This window comes from Micropterus salmoides, unplaced genomic scaffold (genome assembly GCF_014851395.1).
Source record: "Micropterus salmoides isolate LMB-PRFRI ecotype aquatic unplaced genomic scaffold, ASM1485139v1 Ms_hic_scaffold_1, whole genome shotgun sequence".
Lineage (NCBI taxonomy): Eukaryota > Metazoa > Chordata > Actinopteri > Centrarchiformes > Centrarchidae > Micropterus > Micropterus salmoides.
In genome coordinates, this window is record NW_024040040.1 from 26781677 (window position 1) to 26808484 (window position 26808).

General features: G+C 40.7%; 1 protein-coding gene across 1 annotated transcript in view; it reads left to right on the top strand.

Moving 5' to 3' along the window:
* Positions 1 to 15623, top strand: part of vopp1 (VOPP1 WW domain binding protein) — a 45408-nt gene extending 29785 nt beyond the window's left edge. The window contains exons 3-5 of the mRNA XM_038723227.1: positions 5528 to 5605; positions 7506 to 7639; positions 13771 to 15623. Of these exons, the coding sequence (XP_038579155.1) occupies positions 5528 to 5605; positions 7506 to 7639; positions 13771 to 13973 (415 nt within the window). The 3' untranslated portion in view covers positions 13974 to 15623. The remainder of the gene's footprint in view (positions 1 to 5527; positions 5606 to 7505; positions 7640 to 13770) is intronic.
* Positions 15624 to 26808: the final 11185 nt, after the last annotated feature.

Here is a 26808-nt window from a genome sequence, read left to right on the forward strand (position 1 = left end):
TTTAAGCTAGAGTCCAAGTCAAGTCTCAAGTCTTCAAGCTAGAGTCCAAGTCAAGTCTCAAGTTTCTCGTGGCTATAATGAATGTTGAATCGCCTGCTGCGTTCAAACCAGGCTGCTTATAAAACTGCAATTAATGCAATTAATGACAGCTTATTAACTAGCACATTAACCGCAGACTCTCAAACCCAGTGTAACGTTAACTAAATAAAACTGTAACATTAAATGATCAACAATTAACCTGTAACCTGTTTGCAGCCAAAGCCAAAATTAACGTGATGTACGGGACGTAAATTATTACGTTAATCAACCACCACAAGTTTGGCAAGGAAATGCTCATTCATCTTTTCATAATGAATGACAGTCAGAGTTAACCTCCCGTAGGTCATAGCTAAAGCAAGAAGCAAGCTAACTATAGATGGCCAATGCTGTTACTAACCTATTTTGCGTTCAGCGCTTCTTTTGTTTGGGGCTTGTATGAAGTTAAATCCAAAGTTTATGACTTTGATGCTCAGCAGCTGCCGGTGTTTGTTGTCTTCTCTCACGTGCAGATGCTACGTGTTACGTATGCAGGTTATAGCTAACGGAGGGAAGGTAATAACAGCATGCTCATCAGACGTTTCCTAAAAATAAACATTGTTCACGGGTCCCGCACCTCGAGTCTGAGTCAAGTCTGAAGTATTTTGAGGACGAGTCTCAAGTCACTGTTTGTGCGACTTAAGTGCAACTCGAATCCGAGTCTCAAACTCGAGTCCCTATCTCTGCTCTCATGGTGCGTGATTGTAGATGGAATATGGGCTAGTTGTCTCTGGCTGAATTCCAAGTTTTGTGTAGCTGCTTGCTGGAATTTGTTGTGGACAGGTAGAGTTTATTGTGGATTGAAAATAAAATGTCGCTGACCTCAGGACAGCATCATTTGTCGGGGGAGCTGTGATTGGAGGATTGCCCGCACCTCTTGCTGGTTGGTGTGGAGACAAAGTTGTCCTTGCCTCTGATTGAAACATTCATCAGTATAGTACCCAAGGTCTTCCAGATCGAACGGTTGTGCTATTCCAAGCTGATAGGGTGTACAAAAGGGGTTTATTTTGTGGGGGGAAAAAATATTAGTTGTGTTTGCAATCTAGCAGCTGGGGGCTGCCATCTTGAATCTCGCACCAGTCTCATGACAAAGGATATTTGTATATACACACGATGCGAGTATGGCAGGGATATGCATTTATGTGGCACAGTGCAAAGAGTGTACTGGTTTTCATACTGTGGACCCTGAGGCCTCCAGGGACAATGGTTGCTCATCCCTGATCTAGTGTTGAAATGCCAGGCAGGACAGGAAGTCTGAGGAATGCACTGTCGTGCTGGGTATCCACAGTAATCTATCACACACACACACACACACACACACACACACACACACACACACACACATTTTCAGCTGCATTAATGCAGGTTTCCTCCTGCTCTCCATAGACTGATCAATCACAGTTGGCCTCTCTTCTGAATATGTGGCTCATAGGCTGCTGGGTTTGCCATTTACACTGAATCTTTTTAAAGATATCTTTACAAAGCAGAAAATGTGATGAATGGCAACATTACAATACACCTGTGTGTCTTGCTTTGAGGCCTGTTGTAGTGGAGGAAATATCAGTGTGCTGTAGGGAGGCTCTCTGTTCTGCAGTAAAACAGTATATATATATATACCACTTTACTGTTCTGATTGAACTCCAAATGAATGTTAATGTTGCCAGGGTTTTTTTCTGGCTCAAAATAAGGCAGAGGTGGTACCATGGCCTTAAGGAAATACTTTTTACAAGTAACGTATTTTAGAAGTTCTAATAATTGTGACTGAAGAAAATGACAATTATCATAACATAAGCTATAAGGTTTTCATTTACAGTTTGCAGGTGCCCTCTTGTAGTGTAACTCAACATAAATATAACATAAAAGCTTTTGCTTTTGTTTACTTATTGCACAACCAGCAAAATGTGGCCCTGTAACAGGATAGTTGAACACCGCATTAAATCCATTAAAGCCTAGGGCTGGATATTTTTCAAAGATTTTTGATATCGATACGATACAAAAATAGATTTTTCCAATAAATAGCCTAGTTACAAAAATGTTTGTGTATGCTATCAGTTATAGATCTTAGAAATAAATAAAATGGGATTAGAATTAGAATTGGCAGGTCAGATCTTTTAAAAAGCAGTAACTGGAATCAGCCAGGAAAAATGTAATCTGTGCATCTCTTACTACAGCGATAATCCTGTGTGTGAACCGATATTAGGCTAATGCCATAGATCTACAATTGTAGAGGCAGATCAGTTGGCCTGCTGCCATTAAATATCTAACATATATATATATAAACAACTATTGCTTTGTGTTGTTGGCCAGAAAATAGCGAGTAAGACTTCTCTCTGTGTACACGTATCTATACAAGTAAAATTGTGGCTGTATTGTTTGTGTCCCCCTCAAATATTGCTCTTGAGAAATTTTATGTTTATTGTCCCCCCCTACTGTGAGATGAAATTTATGCCCATGCTGAGATCTATCAGTAATTAGAAAGCAGCCATGCCCCTTGCCAGTGCAAGTTAATATCAGCTGGTTCAGTCTCAATTGATGGCTTATAAAAAGGTGTGTCACACAAGAAACTATTTATGATGGGTAAAAGAACTCTCTCAAGACCTTTGCAACCTTATTGTTGCAAAATGTTTTGATGGCGTTGGTTGGAAGGATTTCTAAACTTAAGAAAATTCCACTAAGCACTGTTGGGGCCATAATCCGGAAGCAGATAGAACATCATTTCACCATAAGCTGGCCACGACCAGGAGCTCCTTGAAAGATTTCTGACAGAGGAGTGAAAATAATTATCAGAAGAGTTGTGCAAGAGCCAATGACCACTTGTGGAGAGCTTCAGAAAGACCTGGAATTGGCTGGTACAATTGTTTCCAAGAAAATAATAAGTAATACACCCAACACCATATGGCAGAGGTAGGCAAATCAGTCTGGCATCGGGGCAAAACTTTTTCAAGCCATTATATGACGGGCCAGAACAAAGTCAAATTATTTAAAATTCAGGGTGCGAACTACGTAGGAGCCAGGAGGAGCGTAACTTAATAAGACATCATCTCCTCTAAAAGCATGATTTGTGATATGTTGGGGGGTCTCTAAAATATTGACAGCATGCTTTATTGACATTAATCTTATCATGGATCACGCGGGGCGTCAGACTTCATCCCACCAGAGGAACAATCACTGACAGACTGCAGCGGGCCAGTCGCTCCGCGATCTCCTGGCCCTGGTCCGCCCCACTCCCTCTCCGGTGCCGACAGGCTGTGAACGGTTCGTGATCGTTGGCTGAGTGAATATTAGGCTACATGATCCATGCACTACTGTAACTGGGGTTCTCCGCAGCGCCACGCAACTTTCTACACTCTTCCCAGAGGTGTAAGTCAGAGACTCTTGAATGTCCTTCAGAACTCTTCAAAGTAAAAGCTTTCAATAAACTCAACATAAAGCATTGCTGCAATAAACGTTCTCACGCTTTTATTTTGCAGCCTCAATCACTTAGGAGGAATTGATTGTGTGAGTAACTGTATCTGTCATGACTGATCTATTTCAGCACCAGCCGCAATCAATTTATTTATTTTTTATTTTTCTGCTATCAAAGCAATCTGGCCATGGACCAGATGTTATTGCTGGAGGGCTGGTTCTGGCCTGCGGGCCGCCTATATGAACGATCAACACTGTTCCTGTAAAGCTGGGTAGGCCTCTATTCATTATTACAATCATTAAAAAGCAGAACAGTAGGGCTTTATTACGTTCCATTGAGTAGCTAGCATTAGCTAACTAACATTACATTAGGAACGATCCACAGCCGACATTTTTCTGGATTTATTTTAGGTTTTGGAAAGAGAATAAATCGTACTTCTCTAAAGATCAACTCAAGATCAGAGTTCATAGAAGAGGCCCATGGAACCTTCAAGATTCAAGAAGTTCAAATTTATTTATATAGCAAATTTAAAAACAACCCTACTTGACCAAAGTGCTTTCCAAATTCAGGATACACAACAAATATACATGACAAGACAGCTGAAGACGGTTTGTGTGGAAGAATGGTCCAAAAAGGCAAAATGGCTCGCTAGCGCCACCTATACAATTTGAAAAGATTGTCCCCTTGTCCACGTTCAACCTACATGAACGAAATTTTTTGGGGATATGTATCATATCAAGACACACAAAAATGCCTCAAAGACCCATACCCCAAACACAACAGGAAGTCCGCCATTTTGAATTGAATGTGCAGTTTTAACCTATTTTTCACCATTTACAGGGTGCGTACTTTAACAAACTCCTCCCAGAGAATTAATCCGATCAACTTCAAATTTTCACTGTGCACTCTAAACCCATTGACGATTAAAAGTTGTACAAACGGTGAGTTTTTGTCCACATGCGTGACCTTGGCGTGGCATCGAAAACAACGATTTGCCACAAAACAGAAAGTTATATAACTTCAGTGTACATGCTCACATCTGTACCAAATTTGACATGTATGATAACAGTCTCGCCCTGAACACATTCACATGCCAACATTCGCTCAAAAGCATAGCGCCACCTGCTGGCAACAGGAAATTACACATTTTACGTTGTGTTGAACTACTCCTAGCAGGTTGGCCAGAGCAACTTCAAAACTGTCCCAGAAAACCCTTAACACATTGATGAAGCCATGTTGTAAAATTTGTGAGTTTTCAGTTAACGACGTGCCGGTGGCGGTGGTGTGGCGGCAAACTTCTACTCTTCTCCATGACACAGGAAGTTGTTGTAACTTTACTGCACATGCTCAGATCTGTACGAAATTTTACACGTTTAATAAAAGTCCCGCCCTGAGCACATGTACATGCCAACATTCACCCATAGTCATAGCGCCACCTGCTGGCAACAGGAAGTGACTACTTCTGTGCTGTGATCAACCACTTCTTGCAGGTTACTTCAGAACTATTTTAGAAAACTCTTTATGCATTGATGATGTCATGTTATAAATCTTTAAATCCATGCTTCGCCATGAAAGAGGAAGTCATCATAACTTCACTGTACATGCTCAGATCTGCACCAAACTTTACATGCTTGATAACTGTTCCGCCCCAAACACACCTACATGACAAAATTCAGTAATAGTCGTAGTGGCACCTAATTGCAACAGGAAGTAAGCTTTGTCTGACAATCATCATGCGATTTAAATAAATTTGCACAATGTGTTCCACACTTAACATACTGAGACATATAGTTACCCACATAGGGGACACAGGAAGTGACATTTAAGTCCTCTGTGCAACGTTGGAAGCGTGTGACTATTCAGAGCCGCACCCAAAGAGCTGCAGAATATATGGTGCGACCACCTCATTCCTCGACGCGTGTCACAGTGTGAATTGTAGATTGTTTCACATTTGTTTTAGAATTTTGACACTACTGTTTCGTTGTTTAACAAATGAAAATTACTCATAATTTTCAATACACCTTTCTGTGTGTCTTTTTGCTGCAGATGTCGCTCCTATGAGGACTGTTGTGGGACTCGCTGCTGTGTGAGAGCCCTGTCCATCCAGAGACTATGGTACTTCTGGTGAGTTACAGTTTGGGCTGTGTGTAATGTTCGCTGGAAAATGACAGACCAAAGACGAGCCCACTTTGAAAATCATCCATGTGTCTTCACGAAATATTTGGATTTAGAAGCTTGGTGACATATTTGCTACTCATATACATAAATAAAATCTATTGTACCTTGTCAGCAAACTATAGTAATCAGCGGGGAAAGGCTAGTGCTATTCTCAACCCATCCCTGAGCATGGATGTATAAAGAGAACTGGATACAGCGTCAAAGGTGTTTTCATATGAAAGTTGCTCAGTGGTAGACAGCCAAGATGTAGTTAGGCAAACTCACAAAATTAATATCAACTAGAGAGTACACACTCTCCGCCAGGTGAAACAATAAACAGGACGATTATGATTTGGAAGATTTTGTTGTAACACTCCTTACAAAGTAAAACCCCTCCCTACCTTCCTCTCCTCTCCCAAACAGTTGATTCTCACTCAGTTGTTAATGACATAAAAAGATGGCAGTGAACATAACAAACAAACAATGTTTCCCTGTATTGTGCCTACGTATGGAATTAATTTGTGAGGCTCCGGTTCAAGATTAGACCAAACCTTTCAGTTTTTGCGCCATGTCAGACCAAAATGTGGCCTGCAACAGGCTTGGTAAGCCTTAGTTTTTTACCTCGACGATTGCAGGAATTGCCCTTTTTAAACTTTGATTTGCTTTTACAGCTTAAGACACTGTTGATTATTAAGTAATAATACAAGTTGCAGCTCTTGTGATTTGATTTCAAATCATGCTTGCAATTAAATTCTCAGCTCTACAATTATTACTTATTATTGTGACTACACATTCAATCTTGTATGGAGGAAAAGCATTTCTACACTGATCTGTGTGCTGAAGAGGTATACTTCTGCAACATGTATACTTATTTAATTTTGATTACACTTTTTGAGCTAGTCTTTTGCATGTGCCAACATTGTGTTAAGATCGCCTTAGAATCTGATTTGCAAAAGATGTTAACTCAAGGTCCACTTACTAACATTTTCCAGAGCAAGGTCTATTCGCTGACAAATACCATGAATTGTGGTTGAAAGTTTTGGAAAAAACGAATGGACCCTCAGTTTTTATGAAACTATCATTTCCAAAGTAAAGAATGAGCTTTGATGCTCATGCTTTGCAAATGTTTGGAAAACGTCAGGAGACACACTCCACCATCACCTTGTGTGGACAGATAATTCACAGTATATTCACTATCAGTGTAGAGTCATGTTTGTCTGGCAATAATACACAAAGTATTGCATTTATAATATGTCATTAAAGGCTTTTAAGTATTATAAACATCAGACATATGTGGCTTGAGCTAGGATAGAGTATTGTCTGTCTGTCTGTTGATGGTTATACAATAGCAGTTCTCATTAGTACCCGCAGAACCAAGCCTGTGGATTTTTACGAGTACGAGTATCATTAAAGTAAAATGTGTCAATATCTGTTTTATAATAAACTATAAATATAGGAACAGTTTTTTAATTGTTCTCTTACTATTGTTATAAAAATCATTGCTGTAAAGCTCAATTCTGAGGCTGTTCTGTTAATAGTTTTCTTATAAATATATCAACTTCTGATCAGCCCATACCAATTTCTGGCTTAAATAACACTTCCGGTTAAGCCCCGCCCATCCCAAGTACAGCTACGGATACAGATGATTTAATTTGTTGAACAGACACAGATAGTGGTATTATCGCGCATCCCTACCTACAGAGCATTTAGATTATAATTAGACCCAAATATTCAATTGAAGCCCAAATCTATTGTCTCCATCCTCCTTCCACACTGGAGTCTCAAATCCTGCCTGACTGGCCTGGGGGTGTTAATGATGTTGGGTTGGTGAAAAAATGGTCTGAGATGTCCTATGTTTTTCACTCAGGGTGCTTCTGATGATGGGAGTATTGTTCTGCTGCGGTGCTGGCTTCTTCATCCGGAGAAGGATGTATCCCTCCCCTCTGAGAGATGAGCCAGCCTTCAACGTCTCCTTCACCAGGCACCCTGTTACCACACCAGGTACAGTAGGATTCAGTAAATAGTGCCAGACTTCACGTGTAGTCTGGGGCGGGTGGACTATTTTAGGCAAAAGCCAAATATTTCTCATCATTCTATATAAGGCACATTGATTAAAAAACACAAGTACTAATGTTAAGTACTTGCATAATTTTTTAGTTTCTAAGAAAGCAGAAACCAAAGGTGTAAAATATTTGAAGCATAGGCTCAAACTGCTCAGTCAGAAAATCCTGATTTAGAGACAGCCCTAGTTACAGGTGTTTTTCACGCGTCTTTCTCATGTCCCTCTGATGGAACAATTTGAATCAATACAGCAGTCTACACCAGACATATACCCCCTCAGTTACAGCCACCTGTTTCTATGCATTTTACATTTGTGCATCAAAAAATGCTATGGAAACAGCCTTAGTGAAAAAGTGAATATGTGTATGAAGCATGTGGATATTAATGACTTTGGCTTCCAGTGAAGAGCCGAAAACACTGGATCTGTGTGGAAATGATGTAGCGAGACATAATGACTTAAAGGCATTAAAAAAATCGTAGCAGTAATCAGAAGTAGTCAGTACATCAAATCACAGAGTGTAGGAGTCCAGAGTTCCTTTAGATGGAAAACAGAGCTCCTGAGATGTCCTTTCAAGAGATAGGGGTATCAGGTTGTCCTGGCATAGTCAGCCCAAGGAAGTTGTGACTTACTAAACTGGCTTATGTTGTCAGAGTCTGCTCCCAACCTTCGTTGTTCATGGCCTGGGAGTTCTTGCAGGCCCGTTGTAAATCAAGAAATTGTCTTTCACTTTCCTTTAGTGATCTACTGGGGACTGCTAAGGTTACGGGACAGGTTTCTGCAGAGTTCAGCAGTCATCACCATCTTGATCACACAACAACTGTAACCGTAATGCACACTAATATTTGGTGTGAGAGACCCGGGTTTGATTCCCACTGTGTCCAAGAGCAAGACACTTAACCCCTAGTTGCTCCAGAGGTGTGCAACCTCTGACATGCAATTGCAATTGTAACCCCGGACTCACACAGGCGGCGTGGCCGCCGTACCTAATCGCTGCCACTGTAGTCAATACTTGTGCTCACACCAGAATCGCTGCAGCACGTCTCCGCTCTGCTGCGCGGAGAATAGGTAGCCGGTCTATTTTTGATGGAAGACGCGTCAAGCCGCACAGAGCAGATCGAACCAGGCAGGAAGTCAGACACAGAATGGCATAGTGAATCCGGTTGATTTTCACAATAAAATACCATGCACAGACACCAGATTGTATATCAACAATAAACACAGTTAAAACAGACACAAAAACCAAGGACAACTTACCAAATCAACTAAATCTTAACAATTCAGCAAATCAGGCAGGCAAAATACTATTATTCTGAAATGCTCCATGTGGGAAATTCAGCCCTGCAGGGAACTGAGGGAAAACGGTTCACAGAGTGCTGTGATCGGTTGTAGAAGCACAAAAAATGAAACACAAAATAAACAAAAAGTCAACAACGTGAGGCAGGCTAAACGCTCAGCTGCTTAAACGCTTCTGAAACGCTTCCACTGTAAGTTGACGCAGGACTGAGGACGGGTCAAAACCGTGGCGCAGCCGTAATGCGGCGCACATGCCGCCTGTGAGTCTAGGGTAAGTCGCTTAGGAGAAAAGCGTGAGCTAAATGAGTAAATGTAATGTAATGTATCTCATGCAGGACGATGCACATGGGCATGTGAGTGATGTGATACACATTACTGCTAATGGAGCCCCACTACTGATCTACAGGTGACAGAAACCCACCAAGATATGTTGCAATATACCCACAAAGGCAGTGAAGAAGGCTGCAATCTAGTAATGGATGTAAACAGTTAGGATTTAAATTATTTTATGAGGAAGGAAATGCAGTAATCACATTTAGACCTCAAGGGTACACACAATAAGTTTTGGTGAGTAGCACTGAATGTAAGAGAACAAGAGAACTCCACAGTCCTGAGACAAGAAGTTAGCTCCACAAGATATTTGAAAATGTTTATACACTGCAGTCAGAGATAATATGATGTGGTTCATTCTTCAGTAGCCCCTTTCTAACATCTGTTTATACAGCAGCCATCAGAATGATCCTGTTAGCTGTAAATGTGCTTCAAGAAAAGAAAAGAGCTTGAATGAATGGAAAATAAGGTGAGACCAAATATAATATGCAACATTATTGCGTTAGGCTGAGGGTAAGTCTGTATGATCTGTTTCAGTCTTATCTGTTCTGATGTTCGATGACAATGATACAATACGGCTGATGATTGTCTACACAGTCTAGCCCGAGCAATACATTTTGAAATAAATAAGATAACAGTACATCGACCAAACAAACAATAAACAAATCATGACCAAAATAGATGCTGAGCAGGTATCTTACAGTTCAAACTATGTAATATATAGACGGAAATTGATATATCTGAAATAAAAGCACTTTTATGTGTACAGATGGCTGTGAAGGTACAAAGAGGAGGATAGAAGACATCGGGGGCATTTAAGGATTTTTCATATAAAAAGTTTTGGGGGGAAGTAGGGCAGCTGATAAAACACTCTCAGCTGAATATTAAATGAATGGAGTTTTATTCTGTGTCAGTCAGCCAAGCAGAAAATTGATTGGAACGTTCCAGTAATTACCATGTAAAACCAAATTCTGCAGGCAGACTAGATACTAGAAAGGTACCCAGAAGAGGAAGTCCAGTTTTTTGTTCTCCAAAGTGAAGTCAGTGTTCCTGTTCAAACATTCAAACATTTGATCCTAGAAGAGATGACTAAGGTGTTGAAACTGTGCCAGTGGTAGCGTAGACAAACAGAGAAAGAAGGGACAAAGTGAGGACATCATGTGAATGACAACCATGTTGAAAGCCTCATTTATTAATTAGATGAATGGTTTTGGTTTAGGTACCGGAATTGATTTAGTAGCTAAAGCTAATGCAGTCAGGCATTTGACATAATGCAAAAGACTGTTGGACATGTTGACATGTAGACTGTCTTCTTTAAGGCTCAGTCACACCCAGCATTTCACAGCAGAACCATTGCATTTCAATAAAGAGTGGTCAAAGATCCAGCTAGAATTAGGACTGAACGATTTGGGGAAAAAATCGAATTGCAATTTCTCGGCACCCTGTGCGCACTCCAGATCGACAATAAGCCATAGACTGTATCAATAAATAAACACAGTTAAAAAGGACAAAAAGCGAAACAATTTAACTACGTACCATACTTAACCATAGTAGAAGCACAAAAAGCAAGTACAACTGAACAAATGAACAAAATCTGAACAAGTCAGCAAAATCAGGCAAGCAAAATGCTCTTATTCTGAAATGCTCCATGTGGATGTAGCCTGCACAGAGCAGAGAAAAACGGTCTCAAAAAGAGCTGTTATCGGTAGTTAAAACACACAAAATGACAAATTAACAGCATGTCAACATCTTAGGGCAGGCTATACACTCACACTGTTCACCTGACGCCATTATCCCACATTTTTCTCTAGTTTCATTTGTTGTTGTAAAATGTACACGCCCTGTGCCCTCTCTGATTGGAGAGTAGGACCGTAACAGGAGAAGCATGGCGCTTGTGATTGGTTAGCAAGTCTGTCACACATGGGTGAAAATGGAATGAATCTGGAACTGCATGACTGCTTCAAACGGGTCAGATAATTAACCTACATTTTAATCACCGTCTTCACAATTAGTTAATCGCGTTCTTTTAAATCGCAATTTCAATTTTAAAACAATTAATCGTTCAGCCCTAGCTGGAATTCTGCCAGAAGCCCGTTGATAACATTGAAAATGGCTGATTTAGGTGAAGAGAGCTAAGGGACATGCGAGCAAATATTAGCTGTGCTTTATGTTTATTTTAGACCGTTCACTATATTTTCAGCCGCTCACAATGAACTTTCTGTAACATTCTGTTACAGAACACAGCTGCTGAAATAATTATCCTAATACTGCCAAAACATACATGTCTAAGTGTAAATAAACCTTTGACCACAGCTGTGAGTAGGTTTCCCCACCCCGCAGAATGAGTGCATAATGATATCTCTAAATGAATTCATACGGTCCTCACTATATGCTGATGCTCTGTTGAGGTATATAAATCAGCTTTCAGAAACACTTGTTGGAGCTTAAGACCCTCAGTGAATACATGTTTCACATGACTATTTGGATAGAAACTGAGCCATGGAATAAGTGCTAAAGTGCTAGTGTGGTTATTGCACATTGCTCTGTGAAATTGAGGTTTTTGTAAAGTGCATGTGCTAAGGTGCTAGTATCTTTATCGCCCATCACCATATTTCACCAAGATAACAAGTAAAGTGATCAGATATTTAATGCACATTGTTCTGTTTCACATTATCCAGCAGCTTAATGGAGGCTGGCACAAATGATCATTTTAGGTGATTGGATTTGCATTTCGGAATTTTCTTCCTTTCTGCCTGGTCACACAGGCTCTGTATTGACTCATATTCTCGCCTCCCTATACTTGTGTTTTGTGCATGTTGGCAAGCTTGTTTTTCAGCACAACTGTTAAGTTGCTGAACCATGCAGTAATTCCATATCTGATGATGCTCTCTAAGACTGCAGGGTAGAAAATCATTATGATCTGACTCTGTGACACTGTACAAACTTAAACGCCTTGAACACTGTACAAACTTAAACAAACGAGCGGTTTTCAAGCGGTTCAGAGCAGAGCTTTCTGTGGGAGATGGGAACTCCCTTTGGGCTGGACTTTGGGCTTTTTCACTTTGCAAACCTGTTACATGCACAAAAAAGAAATATAACTCAATAAAGGAGAGGGGGAAAGCCAAAAAGCATAATACCACCTCTTTAATGACCACTGGCTCATGGTCAATAACTCGCCTCAGGTCGAAGACCATCTCCTGTTGTTTTTGGATGTTTGAAATGAGATGGTTGGTGTCACACCACTCGTCTTGGTACACATATCCCTGTGCAAAAGGCTTAGGATGGCTGTATTATCAGCAAATTTCATTATATAATTATTAGGATGTATATTCCTGCAGTCATTGGTGTACAATGTGAAAACGTATGGGTGATACAACTTAATAGCATCCTATGACTTGAACTTGCTGTGTCCTGTCAGTTAAAAAATGATAAAACCATCAAGGTAGTATTAATGCTTATATCTTTAAGCTTCTCTAAAAGCATGTGGGTTTGCACTGTGTTAAGAGATGAACTAACAAATAAGATTCTAGCGTAAGCTTCTGTGTTTACAAGATGTAAAGGACTGCGTCATGAGCAAGTTCTTGCATATAAGCAAACTGGTACACATCTAACATTGATTCAACGTGCTTCATGAGTATCATTAAAATCGAGGTTAGAGCTATGGGACGAAAGTCATTACAGGGTTTTTTAGGCAATGGAGTTACAATTGATATCTTCCACAGAGCAGGGACAGTGTGAGTGTTCAATGACATTATTAATTGTACTGCACAGCTTTTGAGCAGAAAAGCTTGCCTGTGTGTCCTTTACTGAAGAGAGTGCAACCTGCTACCTGGAGTGAGTCCACTTCCAAGTAGCAGGTGGCTTCAGGGACTGCAGAACACCGTCACATTCCTGAGAAATGTTTTGGGAGTTGAATCTCAGGTAACAGTCATTCAGCTCGCTTGATTTTTGTATTGCAAAAATGTAAACTTGATTGTTACAGCGCCACCTTGAGGTCAAGGAGTGTCATTTTAGGTGCCTGAGTAGTGGGTGGAATTTGCAACCCACTTCCCAGTTTTGGTGAGTTTTGTTCTTGTGGTTTTTGTTGCACAAACACTTAGTAAGAAAGAAGAAGATAGTAGGGCTCCAGCAGCGAGCTTTGCTGGTTACAAAGTGCTTTACATGGTTGAACCAGGATTAAAACATTTCAGGACTGCAGCAAATAAAATCAAGCAATTAAAATGGTACAGAGATCAAATTAAATAAAATTAAACTAAATAATGTAAGCAATGTTGGCCTTATTTTGAAGAACTTACCCCCAAAACGTGCTAAATCAGGTGTTTTTGGAACATGCTGTGTGCTACTGAGTGAAACAATGAACCATGAGGTGTATCAAAAAGACGACAGACCACACAGTCTATAAGCAAGTGGACGGATTCTAAATGATAATTGTTTCTCTTCTTTCCAGTTTCCCAGCAGCCAGGGAGTATGCAGGGCTTTGGGGTCAACGGGATGACGGGTGGCGACCCAGGGGTTACCATGACACACCCGGTGTACCCTGCACAGCCTGGCTCTGCCCTTATGATGGGCTCTTATCCCCCTCCTCCATCCTATTGCAACCACCCACCTCCGCCCTATGAACAGATATTTCAAAATGGCGACAAGAAGTAACGTCCACAAAGAACTAAGGGGCTGGAAAGAGGCAGTTAGAGGCTGGATATATCAGGAAGGTCACACGAGGATGAGGAAGAGGAATGCCTGCCAGTTGTTTGCACCTTTACTCTACAGTTTGTGGATGTAGGACTTGGAAAACACACAATCTCTTGTCCTGTGGAAAAGCAGAATCTTGATGCACAGACACACACTCATCCACTCACACACAACGCTTCATCTGCAGTGCTTCATTTACTCTTGATTTATGTGGATCTGTGAAGACGAGCGAGGATGGGCCCTTTCAGTTTGAGGTTTTGGATTCAGCCGCTGTCACCTGTCTCCTCCACCCCCCAACTGTGCAGAATGGAACAGAAAATGATAATCATAATGTATTAAAATGCTGGATATTTTTTGTCTTAATGGACAGCGTTTTAGTAATTGTTCAGAAATGTTTCACCTGAACAGCTGTACAAAGTACAAATACATTATTCTAAAAACCGTACAAACCATTCTTAAAAGCAGTTTCAAGGATGACACGGACTTATTTTCTGTCCAGCATTTTACTGCAAGATGGGATCTTTACTAAATGATGAGTTCTTGATGCATTTTTTATCACAGTATGTGTAGGCCAGTTATGTAATGACACAATGAACTGCTACAGCAGGCAGACTCCTGCAACGAATGCTTTACCAGTCACCACATGATGAATCAGACATTGACAGAGTGACACTGAGATGGAAGTGGCTGCTGGTGATGTTATGTCATATGTCTAGTGTCATATGCCGAGGATTAGTGGCATGCCACTTGTATTCCACCACAGCCCACTAGCATATACCGAATCTTTCACTTTTTAGATACCATGTAAAATCGGTTATGCCATAACATTATACTGGAAGATAACCACTCCTTGCAGGCAACTGTCAGGCACTGATGTGATCAAGCTATACATTTCTGGCAGCTAACCCAGTGAGGCTATCTGTAGCTATTAGCCCTGTACTGCTAGCATCGTGAGTCTAGCCTTGGACGAAGTTGGATCAATAACTCTGCTTATATGCTACAGATGCTGCATTGATAGAAAAATAGGAACACCTCTTGTTATTATGACTTGGCAGTACTCAGGCATTATTCCAAGGTGGCAGCCAGCTGTTATTTACTGAGAAATCCTTCCAGCACGAAATTCCACCTAAAACCATAAATTGTTGTTTTTAAATTTTCGAGTGTGTTCGGATTAACACACAGCATGTTAGTTAGCTTTAGGTGGCTTTTGAAACTTTGGACAGAGCTAGACTTGCTGTTTTCTCTGTGTCAAGTTGTTATGCTAAGCTAGGCTAACTACGCCCTGACTCGAGCTCTGTTGTTAACACTCAGACATGAAATATCCCAACATACAGACATTTTCCTGTAACTCTTTGCAAAAACAGTGAATAAGTGTATTTCCTAGAACTGAACTATTCCACACACATTTTACTGTAGCAGCTGGGAGAAAAATGGCACCACTGGCTGTATTTTTAAGGATAAACATTATTTATTTATGAAAACATTCTGAGGACTCAACTTAATCAGGACATAACGTAAATGATAAATATTTAACTAAATTACCATTGATTAACTTATTTGATGTTGCACTTTGTTAGACTTCTTTTCATAAGTAAAATATTTTTAATTTTGTCCACCTAATTTTTTCATACACACTCCCTGTTATTGTGTGTGTTACAGTGAGCATACTGTCACTTCTGCTTGAGGATGGATTACAGTATGAAAATCAAGACCACATGAACTACACACACATACATGCCGTGCTAGTGTGGTCAATGTGACTGAGAAAGAGGGAAAGATCTACACTGAACAAAATTATAAACTCAACACTTGTTTTTGCCCCCATTCATCATGAGCTGAACTCAAAGATCTAAGACTTTCTCTATGGACACAAAAGGCCTATTTCTCTCAAATATTGTTCACAAATCTGTCAAAATCTGTGTTAGTGAGCACTTCTCCTTGGCCGAGATAATCCATCCACCTCACAGGTGTGGCATATCAAGATGCTAATCAGAAAGCACAGGTGTGCCTTAGGCTGGCCACAATAAAAGGCCTCTGGAAAATGTGCAGTTCCATCACACAGCACAAGCCATAGATGTCGCAAGTTTTGAGAGAGCGTGCAATTGCCATGCTGACTGCAGGAATGTCCACCAGAGCTGTTGCCTGTGCATTGAATGTTCATTTCTCTACCATAAGCCATCTCCAAATTTGACAGTACATCCAACCTGCCTCACAACTGCAGACCACGTGTAACCACACCAGCCCAGGACCTCCACGTCCAACATCTTCACCTCCAAGATTGTCTGAGATCAGCCACCCGGACAGCTGCTGCAACAATCGGTTTGTATAACCAAAGAATTTCTGCACAAACTGTCAGGAACCGTCTCAGGGAAGCTCATCTGCATGCTCACCGTCCTCATCGGGGTCTCAACCTGACTGTAGTTCGTCGTCGTAACCGACTTGAGTGGGCAAATGCTCACGTTCGATGGCATCTGGCACTTTGGAGAGGTGTTCTCTTCACGGATGAAATCCCGGTTTTCACTGTACAGGGCAGATGGCAGACAGCGTGTATGGCGTCGTGTGGGTGAGCGGTTTGCGATGTCAACATTGTGGATCGAGAGGCCCATGGTGGCGGTGGGGTTATGGTATGGGCAGGCGTGTTATGGACAACGTGTTATGCTCACTAACAGATTTTGACAGATTTGTGAACAATATTTAAGTCTTCGGGTTCAGCTTTGATGAATGGGGGCAAAAACAAGTGTTGCGTTTATAATTTTGTTCAGTGCAGTTGTCTCAGTCTGTCTGCTGAATGTAAAATAGCTACATTCTCTCATCCTTCCTGTAGTAGAGAAGGACACTATATACCTGTGCTGAATTTAGAGTTAACAGCTGGGGCTTGACAGATATGGAAGTTCAAAGTCGTCATCTGCAAGTTCTTGCTAACATCTTATGTCTACCCTCATCCAGGACTAATGTGCACACCACTGTCTCTTGGAACTTGAACTTTCATATCACAGATCGTAAAACGTGTTTTGGGAAGAATGTAGAAAATACAAACTCATCGGATGGTAGGAAATCTTTAAAGCTGTAAACACCAGTGACCGAGGGAGGTGAAGTAACAGGGGAAAAAAACGAGGATTTATGCTGAAGGCCAATTTCTTTTTTTTATTTTATTCAAACCAAGTACAATCAAAGATGGCGCTGCACTTAAGCGTATTATAAGCCTATTTACCAAAAATTTACTTTTTCCTTTATTCATTGGGATTGCTGCAGTATACCTTTCAGCCACCAGTGGCAGCACTGAGCACTCTGCTGCACTCCAGTCAGTAGGTGTGTTTGACTTCATGCGGCGCTGTTCAGTAGTGATGGTAAAAGTCAGTCTTTTGAAAGACTCGAGTCACCAAATCTCGTTCATTAAAATGAACTAATCTTTTTTTGTGTCATTTCGTTCATTTTAACTTGGCTGGTTATTGTAGCGCTGCAGCCCTCTAGTGGGCGATTTAAAAACAAAACAGTTCTCAAATACAGAAAGCTGCCTGGCTTGCTCTAATTGACAAAGTATAATGCACAAATTCACCTCTTTCTCTATCAAGGTTCTATTCCCCATGGAGCCACAACCAAATTCAAACCAAGTAAAGACCACAGAAATGTTGTCAATATTTGATTAAGCCACTACTCTGGCTAAATCCGTCCATTTTCACAATCTTTCCTGAGTATACTACCAGACTATATATGTATATAAATAAATAGAAAGTGCTCATTCACACAGTAGCCTGACGGCTATCCATGAGTAAAATCTATATATTAACATCAGAAGTAATAAGCTTGACATACTAGATGAATAAAACACACATTTAATAATAATCTCAAACACTGCAGGTTGTCCACCAGTGAGGAGCTGTGAAACAACAGCACAGCTCTGTCGATAAATAAAAAGTAAAAGTTAAGTTCTCTGGCGGACCGGATCAGCTGTTAGCTGTAAACACATCACAGGGCTAACGCTAACGTTGCTATGTGGCTGTATTTTAATGTTTTAATGAGCCAGTCCATTTGTTTTGGAGAGGAGACGACCTCTGTGGTAATTCAGCTCCCGGTAGAACTCTGTCAGGGCTCTGAAGTGGACCCAGAATAACTCTCATCAGCTGTTGGCTGTAAACACTGTAATAATGTTATTCTTTATTAAATATCACAAAATAATCAAAATAGATATTAGATATATGTCAGTCCAGTGACTGTTACCTGACAACAGACTTGCCTCTCATTCCCCGGTGCTGGCAGTAAGTCAGCCTGCCGAGTGAAGACAGACTCCGAGGAGGACCCATGTGAGCGCTGAACGATTAGTTCATTCCTGCTCCACAGAAGGCGAGATGTCACGTGACAAATGAACGACTCAAACCCAGAGACCCACAGTTATGAGTCCTTAACTAATCAATTCTGTTTCCTGTGCTGACAGAGACCTTTCAGCTGCTGTGTAACAAGTGAACTTAAGAGTCCAAGACTATTCACGCATGCGTGAAAATGAACGAATTACTCACTGAGACAACCCGTTCCTCCTGAGTCACATACAAGATTAGGTCAAATGAACGAAACGTTCTTTGAACGACACAACACTACTGCTCAGCGCTGCCTTAACGTGATGCATGCTGGATTTAAAAATAAGGCATGCTGGTTAGAAAATGTGTCCGACTTTCGCCGGCGCTGCAAAACGTCACCATAACATCACATTGAAACCTTGAGGGTGCAAGGCGGCTGCAGGTGCCGAGTCCGGCGGCTGCAGTTGCTTTTCTCCAGGTGCACCAAGTTGGAACCACACTATTGCCTGATGTCTATGAAGATTCTCAGTCATCCAGGTCATAGTTATCCAACGAAGGTTAAAATCGAGGGCAACTGGACTTGGTTGAAGATACTGGAAGACGTTTCGTCCCTCATCCAAAGGACTTCTTCAGTTCTGACTGACTGGCAGGGAAACTCAGCTATTTAACCTCAGTGGGGTCGTTATCCCGGGTCATCAATACCGCTGGTTCGTTAGTGTTCCTTGTTGCTGTGACGACAGTCGTTACAGTCGTTAAGACTACCTGTGGCCAAGACTGAACGACCATCGTTGGTATCTTCACCTGAGGCCAATAGGTTACGTTTGTTGAGTTTCCTGGGAAGTGATGAAATGACAGCATTGTAAGTGGGGGATAAGTGGTGGCGTAGACCCCCTCCCCTGTTCAATGACGGCTTCTCAACCCTGGTGTAGATGGCTTCCTTGACACCTCTTTCAAACCATCCATCTTCTTTGTCTAAAATGTGCACCTGGTGGTCCTCAAACGAGTGTCCTCTGTCCTTCAGATGTAAGTAGACTGCAGAGTCTTGACCTGAGGAGTTGGCCCTTCTCTGTTGAGCCATGCGTTTGTGTAGTGGTTGTTTAGTCTCCCCAATATAGAGGTCTGTGCATTCCTCACTGCATTGGACCGCATACACTAGATTGCTTTTCTTGTGTTTGGGTGTGCGGTCTTTGGGGTGTACCAGTATCTGTCTTAGTGTGTTCTTGGGTTTAAAAAACACAAGGATGTTATGTTTGTTGAAAATCCTCCTGAGTTTCTCTGATACTCCAGACACGTATGGAATCACAATGTTGTTGCGTTTGACCTTCTTTTCCTCCTCCCCTGTAGTTTTGTTCTTCTTGGATCTTGTGGCTGTCTTCACAAAGGTCCATTTAGGGTATCCACAGGCTGTAAGTGCCCCCTTCAGGTGGTTCTGTTCCTTCTCTCTGGCTTGGGCGCTTGTTGGTATGTTTTCCACTCTGTGGTGCAGTGTTCTCATGACCCCTAGCTTGTGCTCCAGTGGGTGCTGTGAATCGAAGAGTAGGTATTGGTCTGTGTGTGTGGGTTTTCTGTAAACACCAATCTGCAGGCTCCTGTCCTCTTCAATGTGTACAGCGCAGTCCAGGATCCACAGTCCACACTATTGCCTGGTCTTGCGGCATTTTTATTTGCATATGCTGCGAGATCAGTCATTGATCTCAGCTCACAGTAAGCTCACGTAGGTAGAATGTGTCCGTCTTGACGGCGCTGTTTTTATACCCTACCCCTGCAGTCGCCTGCAGCTCACATTCATACAGTATATTACTGGACAAAGCCATCCCTCTGATTTGAATGGAGAGGTGTGAAGCCAGTTTTGGACCAATAAAATACTAACACAGGGCTACTTCCTGTTGGCACCAGCGTCTACTGCGCATGATCGCGCAGCATAACCGTGGTTTAATGACGAAGAACAACTGCAGAAACACCGTAATTCTGGTAGCTGTATAAATGCGCCAACAAAAAGTTTCATGGCTCTGTGTGTTTGTCTGACTCAACCTGACCTACAAGGTTCACCTGTCAAACACCAAAGCAGCGTCTCTGATTACTCTGATATTTGTTTGTTTTTTTTGATTGCCGAGAGTTTATAATCTAAGCAATACGGTTACATCTCTCATGTGCGACGGGGTGTCATGGGGTTTTCATTTTTGGGCCTACATGGATCCCTCCTTGCAGGGTTTGGTCTGCTTCACTGTCTGATCCCTGGCTTACCCCCTTGTTCACATTAGACTAGGCAGTTGTGCACCATCTTTGATTTTACATGATAGTATCAACTTCAGTGGAAGAAATCTTTCTTTGTCTGAATAAATTATAATTATTTTTTTTTACTTCACAGCTTTAAAGTCATACAGAAAATGTCCTACTGTTCCATGAGTCAATATTTTCAACATTCAAGGGGTCAGCACTATACAGTGTGGTAAAGTGTGACCCTTTTCATGCCAGGGAATTCAGGATTCCTGTCCGAAGTCTACTTATCAGACTGGGAAAGGCTTTGAAAGCTAGACTGAAAGCCAACATGACAATAGGATAAAAAAAAAAAAAGATCAGTACTATCAGTTCAGTTAGAATCAGTTCATCTCCCCTTTGTCACCCAGTGACTTATCAAACAAACTGTATCTTGACCATCACGTGAAAGAGCTAACAAGTATATTGATCACAGCTGAAGTGACATACTCATTGTTCCTTAAAGCGTGCATTTGTAAAAAGGTTGTACAGAGTGATGTGATCATTTTGCTGAAGAACAGCAGGACTGCTCCAGTGGAGGAACTTGTGCTTTTCGTTCTCTCTTGGACTTTTTTGCTGCTATAAATACCTAGATGATGATGTGGTAGCAACCTTTTTCTGTAGCTTAGTTTTGTCCCTACTTCCATGCCATTTACATTGTCACTCAACAAGCACCAACAACTCTGAAAACACGATGGGCCTCATGTCAAACCTCTTATATTATTCCCCAGGTTTGCTTCAATCACAAGACCCTGTTGTCAAAACTCAGTAAATTGGCAAGTCGTGATGCACATCACACTGGTACTGTACAGAATACAGGATATTCACAGAATACATTTATGTTCATCCAGATGAAGGCATTTTAATTCTTTAGTCAAACATGTATAACACACAGACTATCACTGTCTGACTGGTGTGACAGATCTGGATCATTCTTGCATTTCACACTTCAAAATATTGCAAATAGGAGAATGGAGAAACTGGGTAATGCGATAGGATTTGGCTTCAATCACCAACACACACATGCTTGTTTAGTTCTTACATGAGGCCCCTCGATGTGAACTGAGGACACTGAGTTATTGTAATTACATCCGGGGGTCATAATGGGTTCCACAGCTTGTGCACCTCAGGCTGGTGACATTTCTATGTTTAAATCAACGGTCTCAAAAAAAGGCTTGCACGACTAAGTAAAAAAAATAAAATAAAAAAAAAAGTAAAATGACACAAATGTACTAATGCCAATATATGTGTAGTAAAAAGTCAGAGGATGTCTTACACAAGTGGAAATTCTGAGCTGATGGGGGTGCTAAGGCAAGAAAGTTTCATTAATAATTACTTTTTTTCTTTACCTTTGTCCGGTCTAGGTGTATTTCTCCTTTTCCAGCCCAGTTTTTGTATATTTAAAGATTAACATCCAGTGGATTCTAGATAAGGTTGTAAAAGATCCTGTACAACATGCATTGGCACTTTGTTGGGATCATTTAATTAAATATTCATTTATGAGCGTTTGGAGCAGATTCCACTTAGACTCCTGTCTCCTGCTCAAAAAACATGTGTAGTGCACACACCTCTGTAGAGCAGATAGTAGATGGACACTTCAGAGAACCATCCATCTATCCATCCTCAACCGCTTATCCTGCGTACAGGGTCACAGGACTTTAGAGAACATTCTGACCCCAATCTGGATTCTGGTCTCACCACAGGAAACCAGTAGCAGGTTTCAGGACGAGACCAAGGCCCCATGCAGCAACAACATCTCTTTTGGTCTCAGGCTGTTGGGTATTGGCATTACACAGCACAATATTAGAAGAGGTAGTCTGTTTAATCATGTCCAACTATGCAACAGGTACTGGAGTTGTTAAAGCATCGCTGCATTCCCTCTCCTGTTTTATCCTCTCTGTGTTAACCCCCTCTTCTCCTTTTCATCTGCTCTGAGACTGTCAACATCCCATCATACATTGTGAAATATATGTAAATAAACTTCACTTCTGATAAAATGTGATACTGACTGATGGGTTTACTTATAGTTTTGGTCATACTGTGATTTGACATTATAAAATGAATAGACTGCATGTTTTCATTGAGAGGCTTTTGAATTTCTTGTGTGATGTGGTGATGTTTTGAGGGTACAGTGTTTTAATACCACACAGAAGGATAATTCTGATCACAGAACGACAGAACACCAGGCATATTTTTAAGAGCATACATTTATTGACACATCACATTTTTGTTTGTACTTTCCAGCAGTATGTAACAATAATTCCTAGTAGTATAATGAATGAATGAATGTGACCTGGATCCAGATAAGTGATGGACAGATTAACCAATTAAAACATGGCAACACTTCACAATAAAGTACATAAAACTGTAAGTAGGTATTGAGGAACAAGTGAGGAACAGAGGTGATCAGAAATGACTCCTTAATATAGTATATCCCAGTCACTTCTTTAACAGTTATTCACTACTTAGGATTCATCATCAATTGTTTTTCTAGGAACTACTCAAATCTTCGGTACCTATTGTAAAAAAACAAAACAAAATTAATCTTGAATTTACATAAATAAATGGGTAACAGCATTTATTTATGTTAATTCAAGATAAAAAGTTTTTTATCAGTCTGTAGGTAAAATGAACACTCACCAATTACAAGCCAATGTGCTTTCTAGTTACTGTAGCTAGCATTAGTGTTTGCTACAGGTCTGATAGTGCTGACTGAAACTCAGGACTGAACAGCTACCTAATAGCTCAAAATGTCTCAAAATGAAGCTGAGAAACTAGTCCATGCATTTGTTACTGCAATTCCTTATTATCAGGCTGCTCAAATAAGACACTTAAGACTCTTCAGCTGATCCAGAATGCGGCAGCACGTGTTCTGACAGGAACCAGGAGAAGAGATAATATTTCTCCTATTTTAGCTTCTCTGCATTGGCTTCCTGTAAAATCCAGAATAGAATTTAAAATCCTTCTGCTCACCTACAAAGCTCTTAATGGTCAGGCACCATCACACAGTCAGAGAGGTTATTAGTATATAGTTAGGATTTTTTACATGATTCTTTCCAGGATAGTTTCTATGCAAGCTAAAAAATCTCTTGTGCTCAAAATGTCGTTAATTGAGGCACAAAGATAATTCCATATACTTCATTTGATTCCCAACTTTTCCTCACTTAATTTTAAAGGTTCAGTGTGTAATATTTAGTGACATCTAGTGGTGAGAGGTCTGAATTGCAACCATCTGTCCAGTCTACCACTGCCCCCTAACCTTTCAAAGAGCGTGGGACAACTACGTGGGCTGACACAGCACAACAGGTGTCTCTTCTGAGACAGCAGAGAGTGGCCAGTGAAGAAATGAGGGTTCTTTAGGTATATTTATTAAGAAATTCTAATAATAATAATAATACATTTTATTTAAGGCGCCTTTCTCGGCACTCAAGGACACCGTAGAGGGATGCAAAAACATTTAAAAGCAGCAAAACTAGAAAATAGAACATTAAAACAAGCTAGAAATTTTTTTTTACATCAAATGAGGTAGGCAGTTTTAAATAGATGTATTTTGAGTTGCGATTTAAAATGGGAGAATGAATCGATGTTTCTAAGTTCGGGTGGTAAAGAATTCCAGAGACGGGGAGCAGAGCAGCTGAATGCTCTAAGGGCGGAGGCGATTGATGTTTCGTAGATGGAAATAGGCAGACTGGGTAATGTTATTGATGTTAACACTGATGTTATTAGTGGCACTGAAAAGGTAAAGTGCTGTCAAGGATGACTCCCAGACTCTTAACCTGGGGGGAGTGTGAAACGGAGGAATTATCAATACTAAGAGAAAAGCTGTCGGTTTTGGATAAAGTGGGTTTAGTTCCAATGAGGAGGACCTTATTTTTATTACTGTTTAATTTGAGGAAATTATTGGTAAACCAAGTTTTTATTTCCGAGATACAGTCAGTGAGGGGATCAGCATAACAGTGGAATTGAATATTAAATTTGTGGAAGATATTGCCCAGGGGAAGGAGATAAATGATGAAAAGTAAAGGCCCAGGACAGAGCCCTGGGGCCCTTACTTTTCACTTACTTTTACTTTTCTTCATTTATTTCACCTGAAGTAACGGGGGGAGGGACAGGATTTAAGACTTAAGTTGAACGAATTGAGTGCGGCCAGAAAGATAGGATGTGAACCAGTCTAACGGAGTGTGAGTGATACCGATAACCTGTTGAGGAGATATTTATTTAATTCTTCAGTAAAACCATATGATATTGTGACTTGGCCACTGACAGATAACATGGAAAATGTAAGCCAAGAGTGTGGAAAAATGTCAGTTTCTGCACCAGAGTCCATTATAAACCACACATTAGATAAAGTTTATAGAAACATTGACAAGGAAACAGTCATTCTCTCTGATTATGGACTGGCAAAACTGCCTGCCAACAATATCTGGCCCGCTGCCAGATTATGGTGCATTGATAGCGGCAAAAAAATAAAAAATAAAATACTTTGATGGTGGTGCTGAAATAGATCTCAGTCATGACAGCAACAGTTACTCACAATCACTTCCTCTTTAGTGGTTTTGCCTGCAAAATAAAAGCGCGAGAAGCTTGCTTACTGTAATGCAGTATTTGGAGTTGAACCGAGCTTTTACTTCAATTCTGAATGACATTAAAAGAGTGTGTAGCCTGCTCGACACACCTCTGAAACAGCCGTCAGAAAACGTGATTCCCCTAAATTTCCTTGAAGGATGCAGATCAAACACTGCAACAAAAACAGTGCAGTACATGCCATGATCTGAGAAACATCCGCTGCAGAATCCATTTAATGAAGAGAGAAAAAAAAGATGTCCCGAGGATGACGAGTCTTGCGCCTTACTGACTGAGCTAATCAAACAACTTATTACTACAAGTAAATATTATGGTTTATATTCTCATCCACCATCTAATGGTTCAAAATATTGCTCCAATGCAAAACTTATTTGCCTCCCCCTGCAGTATTTTATTACTACTTCATCTTCTAACGTATGTATTCAACATAGTGATGAGTGTCTGCACTGCCTGAATTCTACAAGAAGTAGAACAAGAAGAACGTAGTGACGAAACACGCTCTGTAGCGTTTGTTTTCAGCTACTGTAGAAACATGACAATGCAACATGGCGATGTCCATGGAAGGGGGTTATGGAGATATAAATGGCTCATTCTAAAGTAATAAAAACAATGATTATGTAGGGTCTTTACACACCACTGAAAACATAGTTATGGATCTTATATTGCATTTCTGTCGATAGATCCTCAGAAAAATTACACACTGAACCTTTAATAAACACATAATTTCTAGAAAACAGAATATATGTAGCAGTTTTGTGTGAAATAATGATCAAAAAACAAGGAGTACATTCATTTATTTCCAACAATATCAAATTCTGTCACTCGCCCTTCGAAAGCACTGAATAGCCAAAAGGCGGCTAAGAAGAACAATGTCACTGCTGCTGCTGTCACTGAAGCTCAGCAGTTTAAAGAGGGGAAATAAACACACATTCATCTCTTCACACCTGTTAGGCTAAGAGCAGATCAAATACACTTGACAGGGACAAAGTCAAACACTCACCACTGGGATCAGCAAAAAACACATTGAGACCAGTGAACCAGGAAACACCGACAGGTGAACACATACATGTGACATTATCCTCATGCAAAGACATTAATGACCAGATCTCTGCTAAAACAATGAGGCATTTATGTGCATTCATGTGCTGTCGGGATAATTGGATGTACTGTCTGTCTGGACTCATAAGGAATTGAACACAGTGTATTTTTTGGCTAAATGAAAGTTATCACTCTATTGATGATACATATGTATAATTCCAGAGATGGAGGAAACCCCGTAATCTGCTAGTTATTGTTTACTCATTGTGTCGTGTGCATTGTGTGTGAAATCAGGAAACGCCAAAATCATTCTTAAATTATGGATTCTCTTAGAGTCAGAAGTGTCACCTATTCAGTGTCCGACCAACTGTGAAATATGTTTATTGATTTTTGAGTTATGGCCAGCATGAGTTGTGAGTTCACAGTGACCTTGACCTCTGACAACCAAATTCTAATGAGTTCATCCTTCAGTCCACGTGGAAACTTGCACCACAATTGAAGAAATTCTTTCCAGGCATTCCAGAGACATCGCGCAGACGAGAATGGGTGTAAATTATGGGAGTGTTGTTGTGGCTCTAATCATGTCATCTTTGTTTTCCTCCTGTACAAAAAAACTGACCTTTTGC